Source organism: Melospiza melodia, chromosome 3, assembly GCF_035770615.1.
Source record: "Melospiza melodia melodia isolate bMelMel2 chromosome 3, bMelMel2.pri, whole genome shotgun sequence".
NCBI classification, from domain to species: Eukaryota; Metazoa; Chordata; class Aves; order Passeriformes; family Passerellidae; genus Melospiza; species Melospiza melodia.
Window position 1 is genome coordinate 116,274,986 of NC_086196.1, and position 13,090 is coordinate 116,288,075.

General features: G+C 45.1%; 1 protein-coding gene across 5 annotated transcripts in view; it reads left to right on the forward strand.

The window, feature by feature from the left end:
- The window catches only part of PLCB1 (phospholipase C beta 1), a 281,298-nt gene that overhangs the window by 210,687 nt on the left and 57,521 nt on the right, over positions 1 to 13,090 (forward strand). For all 5 annotated transcript variants that reach the window (XM_063152825.1, XM_063152826.1, XM_063152824.1 and 2 more), the window contains exons 16-23: positions 116 to 212; positions 3,617 to 3,701; positions 4,756 to 4,880; positions 5,202 to 5,356; positions 6,428 to 6,592; positions 7,159 to 7,258; positions 9,204 to 9,308; positions 9,859 to 9,968. In XM_063152825.1, the coding sequence (XP_063008895.1) occupies positions 116 to 212; positions 3,617 to 3,701; positions 4,756 to 4,880; positions 5,202 to 5,356; positions 6,428 to 6,592; positions 7,159 to 7,258; positions 9,204 to 9,308; positions 9,859 to 9,968 (942 nt within the window). The remainder of the gene's footprint in view (positions 1 to 115; positions 213 to 3,616; positions 3,702 to 4,755; positions 4,881 to 5,201; positions 5,357 to 6,427; positions 6,593 to 7,158; positions 7,259 to 9,203; positions 9,309 to 9,858; positions 9,969 to 13,090) is intronic.

Genomic DNA, 13,090 nt, shown 5'->3' on the forward strand with positions numbered 1-13,090 from the left:
TGCCTTCCTTAGCCAGGGCCAGTGAAAGACACCACAAGTGATAGAAAACTGGGCTTTGGCATTTGTGGCTTCTGATGGACAGACCAACTGCAGCATTGTCCCTTCTCTTCCCTAGGGTACTGCTGGAAGTGAGGCCATGGCCACTGAAGAGATGTCTAACCTGGTAAACTACATTCAGCCTGTGAAGTTTGAGTCGTTTGAAGTATCAAAAAGTAAGTAAGAAACATCTTAAAATTACCTGGCAAGTGTTTGGCAGAATTGTGCAGAAATGTGCTTGGCTTCCTCTCAATTAGATTCAGGAACAGAGACAGAAAATGTTCCCTTGGTATCCAGCCAGATAAATCCATTTGTGTTTTGAAGCCTCTTTTAGTCTAAATATCCTACTCCATCAACAGTAAACATGCTGACATTTCAAAAACAGTTTTGAAAGTTATGTGTTCTTTGTTGTCCGTGACTGAAGCAGTTTGAGAAAGGTGGTCATAAATATTCCTATTTCTTTTTGCCTCTAGTACTCCTATAGAAGATTGAGGGCAAGCAGAGTCTGCCTTTCCCCAGGTGCAGATTCACTTTCCTGCCCCTGTGTGCTGTGAAGGAAGGGCCATCATCTCACCCCCTGCTGGAATGCACTCAGTGCCATCCTCAGCAAACACTGCAGCATCTCTGCTTTCCTTGATGCACACCCCCCGCTGCCTGCCTGCCCTTTCTCACTTTGTTTTGACAGGTTTAATGTGCTTTTGCAGCTTTTCAGTTAAGGAAGTGCACAGCACTTTAATTTATTCCGGATTTGTGGTGTCCTTGGCAGAGGACAGGTAATTGTGCCTAAGTCCCTGTGTCTGTACAAGATGTGGCATTTGCTGTGCTGAATAACAAACACTGGGAAGTTCCCAGTATTCATTGTGTGTGGGTATTTATGCAGTGCCACACACGAGCAGGCATGCCCCGTGCAGGAGCTGTGCTGGTTCCCTGCAGCAGGGCCCGTGGGGTGTAGATAATCCCCTCCAGCCCTAATGAGAGTTACAGGAGCACAGTGGGGAGGAGATGTGCCTTCTGGAGAGGAAGCCATGTGAATCCTAGCACTACAAGTTGATGCAGCTGTTAGACAATTGTCTCATGTAGGGTTTTTTTGTTTGTTTTTACTGTTCACATACCTTTGCCTTTCTGAGTTTTGCTTTTTGTAAAGATCTGCTGCTGTCAAATCTTTCTAAGTCCTGGTGTGACCTCTGATCAATAATAGAGTTTCAGTGAACTCATATTGTTAAGGAATTAAATTTTTGGTGTCTGTGTCCAAAAAAGTCATTGTGTCATGAATATGTCCCTAGGTGGGAAATGTTGCTGCCTGCCTAAAGAACAACGTGAGTGTTCTGGTCTTAGTCCTGGCCTGGACTCTGCTGGGTCTTCATTAAATGAGCTGATTAAATAAGGATTGCTTTTCAGTTTGCTATCTATCCAGCTCTTTCCCAAAAATTTTACTTTTGTTCACTTGACCTCACTTTCTTAAGCCCAGAGATCCATACTTGTCTTTTGTACAGTTTTATAGTTCCAAGGTTCCAGCCCTTTGCTAATTTATTATGTTTTATTCAGAGTTTGTTTGGATTTATGATCCAGCCCTCTGTGGTGACAGCAGTACCTCACTGCTTCTGTCAGTCACACATTTTAAAAGTGCATTTTGTGGCCTTGCATCCAAGCTAGTAACAGCAATATTGAGCACCAGTGGATCTGTACCAGTGCCCTGGTTGCCCTCACTAGAAATGTTCCCTGTTCTCTGGCAGCAAGGAGCTGTGAGTGCATTTTCCCATGTTTTTCAGAAGGTTTTCAATGAGTTATTTGTTCACTCTGCAGTAATTTGCTCCTGATAAGATAGCATAGTGTAATATATCACGAGAGAGAAATGTCTCTCCTGCAGTTTTCTCTTCAAAGGGCAGGTCCCTTAATCCTCTCAGATACTACAAGGAAATAATTGTTCTTCTTTTAGTTAAGGATCTGATTAAGCTCTGGACAGTTGGTAACCAAATCCTTTAACAGCTACCAGCTCTGGTTTCCTACAAATGCTCTACTTAAAGACAAGGCTGAAAAATAAGAGTTTATTGCTACCAGAAATTCTAGAGATAAGAGTTTATGGCTACCAGAAATCCTAGAGATAAGAGTTTATGGCTACCAGAAATTCTAGCACCTATATTCTAAACAGGATCAAACCAGCACACGTGTGTTGCTGTGCCATGCCATCAGTAGGGGGTGGCTGGAATAACAACAATCTCAGTGCCTTTATGAGAAGCTGAGATGGAGCTGAGCCAGCTGGAGAAGGAAAGGATATTGTGTGTTAGAAAGGAAGAGGGAGTGGTAGGAGAGCAGCCTGTAGGGAATAATGGGAGTTTTTCACCATTAGGAGATAACAGCTGTGAATAACAGCAGTGGCATGATGGTTGCTGATTAGAAATAGGGACCACCATCGAGGGTGAGTCCCAGCTCTCCTAATGGCAGGAATTACTTTTGGAAACCCATGTTCATCCTCTGACTCTCCAGCACAGGCTGAGAATGGTTTGTGCTCCCAGGCTGGCAGCACAATTTCCTCTCACAGTGGCCCAAACCATTTCCTTGGATATACTGCTTCCTTTGTGGCTCCCTGGGAGGACAGAGCCCACCTGTTTGTGTCCTGCTCTCTGAGCCTTTGCTCAGCTTTGTCCCTGCCCTGCAGCTTGGCAGCCTGTCCCTGGGTTGCTGCAGCACCCTTACAGCCATTCCTACCCCTTCTCTCTGCCCTTCTGGCTTCTTGCAGCAAGGTGCTGAGCCTGGAGAGGTCTTGCCCCAGCACAGGCACTGTCCCCTCATTTTTGAGCAGATCAGAGCTGAGTTAATGGATTTGACTCCAGTGGCCCTTCCAGGCAAGCACAGGGCTGGCTGGGATGGAGTGGGAAGGGTTAGTTCACAGAAACCCTTTCCTCTGCACACAAGGGAAGGTTCTGAAGCTAGCAGGGTCTTGATTTAGGCTGTGCTGCCTCCTGGTGCCTGGGTGCATTGAGAGGCTGTGCCCACATCAGGCTAAGGTGGGTGACAACAATGCACAAATTAATGTTTGTTCTGCCAGCTCAGGTGTGGAGGAGGAGCTGCTCAGAAAGTTTGACCAAATAAAAGGGATCATAGGAGCCTGAAATCAGTTGGGGATTAGGTCTGAATCCCTGCTGGGGCACAGGAGGGTACCTTCAGGGACAGATGGATAGTGGTGTTTGGTGGCTTGGACACATCTGACCTTGCCCCTGATGCACCAAGAGCCACTGCACTGCTCTGCTGCTTTAACCTGCCATGGAAATCAGTTCCTACAGCTGCAGGTGGCTCCAGCCCCACATGAGCCTGCAGGGACAGGGCAGAGGCCCAGCAGTGCCCACGGCAGGTGCTGCAGCCCCTGTGTGTCACAGATGGGATCTCTGCTCCCCCCCCAGTGCACCCAGAGATGGAGCCCTGGGTGTGTGCAGAGCCAGGGCACTGCTGGCAGCACAGCCATCAATTCCTTGGGATCAGGGTGAAAAGAGCTGAAAATGGGCTGAGGGGACTGGCACTAAACAACACCAGTTTGTGTCTAACCTGTTCTATCCCTGGTTTTCTCTCCCCTCTCAACCTGCAGAACGCAACAAGAGCTTTGAAATGTCTTCCTTCGTGGAAACCAAAGGGCTTGAGCAGCTGACAAAGTCTCCTGTGGAATTTGTGGAGTATCCTTGACTTTCACAAAGTGCCTTCCTAAGTCCTTCTATATCTGAGATCTGCTACAGAGCTTTATTGGAATTCACAGACAGGAGCTGGGGAAATAGGGAACCCAAATGAAATTTGTAGATTAGATTTTATTCTTTCTAAAGATTTCTAAAGGAATTAATTGGCCTGAGTTCTGATGAACTAATTTAAAAACTGGCATGAGTCCTCGTGCTGTGGGCTAGGACTAGAGGGAATAGGCACAAATGACATATTGAAGACCTAATTCTGATTGTTAAATTTATCATCCTATATGGAGTGGCGAGAGTAATGGTGAGCAAATTGTCAAAATGACTTCTTTGCAAAGTCACATGAGAATGCTCACTTTGCCATCATGCCTCTACTGATTTATTGGCACACAATTTCTCAATTATTTTGATTTTTATAGCTTCTAAAGAAAAGCTAAGGAACGTTCTGGTTAGACCTTCTGATGTTTCTCAGTCTCTCTCCTCATGGCTGCAGTTAAAATGAATGAAGTAAAAGAGATAAACAGATAAAGCAGTACCTCAAAGGAGATGAATGGAGAGCTCCTTCCAGGGATTGCCTGCAGCACATCCTCATCTCAGAGGTTTGGAAACTCAGCCAGAAGATGTGTACACTTGTCATTTCTGTCCATGTGGAGGCCAACTCTAATCTCATTGCAGAAAACCGCTTTTTAACTGAGCACCTCTCCCTGCTCCAGAGCGAGATTCACTGTTTACAAGCAGCTGGCCTCTGGAAATGTAATCCCAGGGAAATCTCAAAGTAGGAATGTAGAGATAAATGGAATTTTATGAGTGTGCTCTTTCCTTGCTTGTTCTGAGTACTCAATGCAGGAACAGCAGCAGCTTTAACTGCCCCATATTTGTCATATCTCCTGCAAAACCATGGACACCTGGAAGCATGATGCTTGCAGAAATCCAGTGAGGAACCAGTAAAGAATCACCTGTGTTTAATTCAGCCCTGCAGCTGCCCTTCTCACCTGTGTGCCAGGTGATTCTTGTCAGGTGTTGTGCACCTTAACCCCTCCCTGTTCAGGTACAACAAGATGCAGCTGAGCAGGATTTACCCCAAGGGAACTCGAGTGGACTCTTCCAACTACATGCCCCAAGTCTTCTGGAATGCTGGCTGCCAGATGGTGGCCCTCAACTTCCAAACTGTGGGTGAGTCAAATCCTGCTGTGCTCTGCGTTTGGGGAGCTGAACGTGTCCACTTTTCCCATGCACTTGCTGATTCATAGGTAGGAAAGGTTGTATTTGTCAAAAATTACCTAGGGATTAAAGTGTACTATAGAGCTGCTAATTAAAGTGTTTAACCCAGGCTTTTACTGTTTCTGTTGCAGTCAGGAATTACAGTAATTTTTAAAATTTTACTGCTTTTTTTTAACTGAATTTATTATTTTTTAATTTATGTATTATTTTATTTATTTATTTTTATTATTTATTTTCCATAAAATAACTCTTTCCAATATTTTCCACATCCAGATTTGTCTATGCAAATAAACATGGGAATGTACGAGTACAATGGCAAAAGTGGCTACAGGTTAAAGCCAGAATTCATGAGAAGGCCAGACAAGCACTTTGATCCATTTACTGAGGGAATAGTGGATGGAATAGTGGCCAACACTCTGTCTGTCAAGGTATGGATGCAGCTGTGGAAGTGCTCTCATGGCAATGCCAGAGCAAGGATATATTTCTGTTTCTGTGGTGCAGCGGCCTCAAAAATGACTATACTATGCCAATAAAATAAATTTAATTTCATGGAGCAACATTTAATTTTTAAACTCTGCCTCTCATTTTGCATTGTAGGAGGAATCAATATATTTTTATTGTCTGTACTCTTTGCTATAGAAGTAATCCCAGAATCACAGAACTGGGAGGTGTATGGATTTAGGAGCAGTTTGGCTGTGTTTTAGAAACAAAGGGGTGGATTTAAAACATGCTGGTGTGAAGTGGGAGGCTGAACTGCAATAGCTAGAACACTACATGCTCCGCATCAATAAATTTTTCTGCATTTCTGAAAGTTCTCCAGCAGAACTGTGGAACCATAAATGTCAGCTGCAATTCATTGCCAACTTGGGTTTCCCTGTTCCTTTTTGAGGGCCTCTGATGAAGTTCACGGACTGCCAGGAGTCTGCAGGTGGAGAATTACCTGCATAAGTGTTCAAGGGGATAGATTGCATTGGCTGTGGCAGGGGGACAAATTCACTTGGGGAATTCACTTTTATATCTCCAGCTATAAAACCATAAACTTCCTGAGCCTTTATTAGAACACAGACTTTTAAGATTGTTTTCTCCCTCACAGCTAAAAGCATGTATATAATTTCTCTGCCATTTAAGCCTCTGATTTTTAAGCATTGTTTGAACCTGTTGTTGAGACTAGATAGAACTTAAGAGTTGTCAGGAGCTGGGCATACAGATGGAGGAGGAGATCCAAATGAGTGTTCCTGCTGAGGGAAGGGCAGCAGCCTGGTCTCAGCCACATTATTGCTCATAGGGGAATTCAGAACCACAGGGTCACAGAAACCAGGCCTCACAAGCTGTTTTTCTGTGTCTGCAGTCAAATATTGGGGGTTTTTTTCTGTTTATTGTGGGCTTAGTGTTATTTTGGTTCTATTTTAAATGCCGCTACTGATCATTAATGAGAGCTCTGCAGCCACTCATTTCTTCACCCACCACTGCCATCGGTGACAATGCTCCTTTGGCTTTAGATCATTTCAGGCCAGTTCCTTTCTGATAAAAAAGTGGGTACCTATGTGGAGGTGGACATGTTTGGCCTGCCTGTGGACACCAGGAGGAAAGCTCTGAAGACCAAGACCTCTCAAGGCAATGCAGTGAACCCAGTGTGGGAGGAGGAAGCCATAGTGTTCAAGAAGGTTGGTGTGACCCTTGCTTCCCAAAGTGAACTGTGGGCAGAGCACACTGGGCACCATGCAGTGTGGGTGTTTTATTGCACTTTGCAATATGCCTGCAGCCAGTATTTGAACAGAACCTCTGAGCACCTTGGTTGAGCATATCCCCAGTCCAGGTGCCTGTAAAACAGTTTCTTCTGGGTTTCTCTCACAAGGGTGTTCAGACACTTGGTACTTGCAGCAGTGCTCTTTTCCCTGAATAATTTGGCCTTATCAATGGCTTTTCTGTGGCAGCCTGCCAGAGCTTAGGTTTGGAAACATCACTGGCAGTTTTCTTCTGTAATGAACTTCTAATTAGTGTACTTATTTCTGTATTTAGTTAAGGATCGTGCCTGACTGCCCTGTGCTCAGAGACTACTATTTTTAGAAGTTGAAAATAAATCAGAGAAGCTTTTTTCATTGTTTTTGCTTGTTTGTTTGTTTTTTCCTTCCAATGACCAGATAAATTTTAGCATGTGTTCTGTGCAGCCTGTGGAAGGAGCTGCATCATTCAGAGTGAAATTTAACAATGCAGTAATATTGCCTTGCAGGTGGTTTTGCCTTCCCTGGCCTGTTTAAGGCTGGCAGTGTATGAGGAAGGAGGGAAATTCATTGGCCACCGGATCCTGCCAGTCTCAGCAATCCGACCAGGTAAAAGCTTCTCCCCATCCTGACAGACACTGTGTGCTGAAAAGAGACAGCCAGGCACAATCCCAGCTGCTCCTGATCAGCAGCCACTCAGCAGCTCATTGCAAATGAGGACTTGAAAAACAAAAATCCCATATTTCAGCAGAAATTGACATTTTGGACTGTCCAGGAAAAGCAATGGAACTAAAGCATTGGAGGCATAGTTGGCACTTCCTTCTCTCCAGTACCCCAATTTCATGCTCACAGGTTTATGCTGAAGAGGGCAATTGCAACAGGTTTGTGCTAAAAAGTGTAATTGCACACTTTTAAGAGAAGAGAGAGCAGCAAGAGCCAATTTTAATGTCATCTTTGTGAGCATGGGACGTGGCTGGGAATGAAAGCCAAACCTCCTCCCCTCAATGTAATTTCTGCACACATGAGAGACTGACCTGTGTGCCAGCTGTTATATCTCTGCAATACCTTTAAATCAATCCAAAATTACTTTCATCCTCATTGCTGAAAGTTAAAAGAAAAAGATCATTATTGGCCTCTTCTAAATCACATTATTTCTACTATAATGAGTGGCCACTTCAATGAAAATTACCTTGTGTGACAACTCTGGCCACGTTTTCCAGGCCAGGGACTTGTTGGAGATGCTGTTTCAGAAAGAGGCAGTGACACTGGCAGCTTGAGCAAGGGAAGTGCTCAGATCCAGAGCCAGATTCTCCAGCCAGGGGAGGAAACTGAATTAGCGCAGCATATGGGCCATGAGCGTGCTCCCAGCTTTACTCCTGCTAAAGGAAGAGCATCCTTATCTATCCTGTGCCTTATCAACACAAAACTCACATGCCCCCACATCTGACAGCTGGCCAAACTACTCCTGAGCAATCATCTCCACGCCTTTTTCAGGAGCAAACTTAGCTTGTCAGTCCAGCTGACACCTTTGTTGTGTCAGCTGCATTTTCTGCTGGCTGAATGGATGGAGCTGCAGAGTGCCAGAGGAAGGGAGGTGGGTGACTGGAGAGGAGAAGGGGCATGGGAAGGATTTTCCTCTTCTGGCAAGTGGAATCCTAGCAGAGCTGTTCTCCCAGGCCCTTTCTCTGTGCCTTGGCCCCAGCAATGCTCAGTTTGCAGCATGTGATGGAGAGCAGCCTGTTGGGCTCAGTCTGTGTCCTGCTGAAAACCTGGAGGAGGCTGAGAGAACTGAGAACCCTTTGTAATATTTCATTTCTCTCCCTTCTGAGATGCTATTGAAAGTTGTATCATGCTGTCACACAAATGCACAGCCTTGTCACTGTTCCCAAAGCAAGGATTTGGCCTTTGCTTGGACAGAGTGGCTTACATGAGCCAGGTGAGGATTTCCCAGGTAAATGCATCCTTGCATCCTGACACCTCTCACAGGGGTGGCTGCCAAGCTGGGCCTGGCACTCAGTGATCAAAGGCTGGGCTGCCAGCTTTCAAAACAGCCTGGAATTCCTCTTCCTACAGATGTATTCCTGAGGATGGTCACACAACAGGATTTACACACACAAACACCCTGTGGCCATCATGCCACATTGTATATTTTTTAATCAGATGCTGTGTGTGGATGGGCTGTTACATCTCAGTTTACTTTGGCTGTTCAGTTGCTGAGTACTACCAGGGTCACTTTTGAAAATTACATTTGATGTACTAAACTAAAAAAATCCAGACAGAGGTACTAAACCAGAATGCATGAAAACCTTAAATAAATTACCATTTTTAGCATCAATCACATATGTAAGAATAAACAGCTGGTATAATTTTGAGCTGCAGTGCCTCATGCCTTTCCAGCAGTCTGCACAGTTATCCCTGAAACCCTCAGGTGAACCTTCCCCTCCCAGCAGTCCCTGGAGCTGCCACTCTCTAAATACCAAATACAACAGGAATATACATTGGAAGTGCCTGTGGAGGGGTTTCTGCTGTGAACTGGTTGTTCCTTACCTTGCAGGCTATCACTACATCTGCTTGAGGAATGAGAGGAACCAGCCCCTGACACTGCCAGCCCTCTTTGTGTACATCGAGGTCAAAGACTACGTCCCTGACACTTATGCAGGTAACTCTGGATTATACAGGCAGTTCTCTGCTGAGGAATAGAAGGGAATGTAATTTTATATTATTTAATATAATTTTATATTATTTAATATCATTTTATATTATTTAATATTTTTTTAATTGAAACACAAAGTGCATGGGGTGTGGAGGGCTTGCCAGGCTGGGGTGACAGTCCTGTGAGCAGAGATCTGCATTGGATCCTCACTCCCAGGAGATGGCCTGATTTGATTTACAGCACCTTGCCTGAAGCTTAGGGTTAGGGCCAGCTCTCATTTTCAGCAGGCTCCAAAGGAGGAGATAGCCCAGGCACCTGGCACTGGAGCACAAGTGAAACTTTGCATGCAGGACATGAGGATGTCATTGTTCCCTGAGCAGGGTGCCATGCTCCAGGGAGAGAACTGGCTTTGGCATTGTCTCTGAACAGGGCTGGCTTTAAATGCCAGGCAAAGAGCATCTTCAGGGAAAAACACAGTTCTGCCTTCTCCTTAAACCCTGAGTGCCAGGGCCACAACTCCAGGGCTTTGGAACTGAAGTGTTTGCCTTGTTCCCAGATGTGATTGAGGCCTTATCCAACCCCATCAGATATGTGAACCTGATGGAGCAGAGAGCTAAGCAGCTGGCTGCACTCACTCTGGAGGATGAGGAGGAGGTCAAGAAAGAGGTAAGGGAGGTTTCTGAGCCTCTGGAGATGATGCTGTGGTATTTAAAAGCACCTTCTTTGCTTGGGAAGGCAAACACTGAACATCCCTAATGATATGAACACATGTACGCATGTCACCCTGGGGAGGGCTGGGCACAGCACACCCCACACAGCAGCACTGCTCTGGGGGTGTGCTGTCACTAAAAGCACCTTGGTGTGCACTGAGCAGCCTGCTGCCCAGAGCTGAGACACAGGAAGGGCTGTTTGTGTTATTTGTGTGTGTGCAGCTTTGCTCTGGAGCACCTGAAATCTCTGTGACACAATGCCCCTTGTTTTCCACTGTGCTGCTGCTTCCCCTTGCAGAAAATGACAACTCTGTGTCAGGAGGTTTTCCTGAAAATACTACAAATTGCAGGGAATTTCAGCCTGTCTCTGGAGAGGTCATTCTGCTGAGAAACATTTGTGTATCTCAGGTTATGATGTCTCTATAGATCCTCTGTGAGCAAACATGTCCTGAAGAGACTTAGGGTAATCCTACAATAATTTAACTGGGAAGGGGCCTCGAGTTCAGCCCTTCGTGGATGTTAGAAATGAAGAGGGAGGAGACCATGGAGTAAATAAAACAGGCTTAGTGTTGCTCAGCTGAAAGCTGTGGGGGCCCCAGTTTTAGTTGTTAATGTCTGGATAAGTGTGGTTACCTGCAGACTAAGCTGTGAACCTTCTTCTGTAGAATTGAAGGTGTTATGCACATATAACCTTTTTTCTGTGTAATTGAAGGTGTTGTGCCCCCAAATGCACAGAGGTTGTTGTGGGTATAACTGAGAGTTCACTGTGGTTCCTGATGGATCCTGCATGGTCAAACCACCTGTCCCAGACACTGTCACTGGGCTTCCAGCAGTGTTTGGGGACATCAGCCTTGCCTGCCAGAGGTGGCTGTGCCAGGTGTTGGGCACACCCCGTGATCCAAAGGCTCTCAGCAGTCTCCAGCTAAGACAGGGAAATGCTTTTCAATCCTAACTGCCCTCTGCCCTGGTGCCTGCCTTCTGCAATGCTCAGAAGTGCAGAGCCTCTCTGAACTAGATTTTGTAGCCCAGAATACATTCCCAAAGCAGACCAGATGAGGGAAAGTCATTGCAATTCAGTAGCCAGCCCTTCACTGTGTGTGCAGTGTCACAGGCTCTCTGAATGAGGACACTGAAATGCTCAATAGGATCCCAGACATTTATCTAGGACACGCCACACCTGAGATTCTATATTAATAGCAAAGCCTTTTGTAACAGAATCCTTTAAATACCTTAGAGGTCATTTTTACTTTTGAAAACTACACATTTTCCTGGTATATACAGGCTTATTTGTTAGTTAGAAATATTCTTGTCATAGAGTGTCTCTTGCAGCAAATGGATTAAAGAGGGATGATTATCAAGGAGCTTGGAAGCTCATAGGGTAAAGGAGGTTGTTTTGGAGAAGCACAGAAATATTTTGTGAAAGAAAACTGTAGTGATTGTGATCTGTTTGCTATAAATGTGTAAGGGTTGAGTTAGCTGCAGCACCAAGGGACAGGGACAAAGCTGCCTCTGGAAGTGTCAGTCTGAGTCCACCACATTTACCTTCTATTTTAAAGGCACTTTTTGGGAAACGTCTGTGCTTGGAAATCTTGAATTCCCTGACCATGTTTTGTGATGATAACGTTGTCCTCATCTTCACTTCTATTGGCCCACACCAATCCATGATTGCAGGTACATTCACTGGCAGCACAGCTGAACAAACCCAAGTGCGTTTGCCAGCAATTGCACCTGGGTTCCCATTCCCAAAGCCCAGTTTCAGTCTTGCACACTGGAACTGATTGTTCTGGCTCCCAGCACAGATTCTGCTCCCCACTCCTCTGTCCTTCCCCTCACACACATCTCTGACCTGAGCAGCTGTCGGAGGAAAACTCAGAGGATTCTGTTTTGCTCTCCTTGCTGTAGTTTAAACCCAACCCTGCAGGGAGTTCCATAGGCTCCTCACAGAACAGCAGTGAACTAAACTATCTAGCAGTGAATTGTTTTAAACCAAGAAATCAGCTTTTCTTCAGACTTCACATGACTTTATCTGTTAATGTCAGTGCAATCACATAAGCAAAGAATGCTGAAGAACTGGCTGAGGGTCTCTTTTCTGCATTTATTTACAAAGATCCCTTTGCCCTCTCTTCCCCTGCCAAGTGTCCTTTACAGACAGGAGGAGCAATCCAGAGGGAATTCCTTGGTAAGGGCTAATCCCAGCCTGCAGCAGCTCCTTTTCTCTGTACAAATAAAAATAGACCCATAGATAGAGTCCTCTATGGGTATGGATCTCTCTGTCCTCTATAGGAATGGATCTCTCTGCTAGGTAAATGCACCGTGTTGCAGTAGACATGGCAGCGTGAAATAGAAACCAGTTTATGTGATTATTAAAAGTGTAAATTAGAAGGCTGGATTACATCATGTTTTTAAAACAGCCTAAAAGGAAAAACCCTTTTTGAAAAAGGAAAAATCATGTTTATTTTAGCATTCTTTTAGCACAGTGTGGTGAATTATGGGAAGAGAAAGTGCTTTTTAATGAGATTCAATTGCTCGATATAGTGAAAATTATTCCTTATTCATTTGTGATCCTGCCTCCCATTTCTGCTTCAGCTTGTGCACACAGATGTTTTATGTCCCAAAGTGACAGGTTATATTAATAGTTCCCCAGCAAGGTGTGATGCAGCATTTCACAGTACCTACAAACCAGGTCTCAGAAGAAGGTAACACCCACTTCCCATGCAGTGGGGCACAGAGCTGCCAGGAGCTGGGAATTCTGGCTTTATTTGTATTAAATGTTGGTGATGTGTGTAGCAAACATTGTTTTTATTAAGCTAATGAACTGCAGCCTGAGGAGAGCTGTGAGGATCGCCACATCTGTGTGTGTTTATCACAGCTACAGCTTTTGCCTGTCATGTTGTTCCTCTGTTAGAAATGTTGGCTGAATGAGGTTTTTCTGTGTTTTACTGCAGCCATTGCTGCTTGGTGTAAATGAAGTTGTTGGCGCTGGTTTTCAGTTGCATCATGCTCCTGCCCACAGTACCTCTCTGCTGTCGTTCTGGTAGGGATGGGCTGGTGAGACAGGAATTTTGGAATGCACAGTGT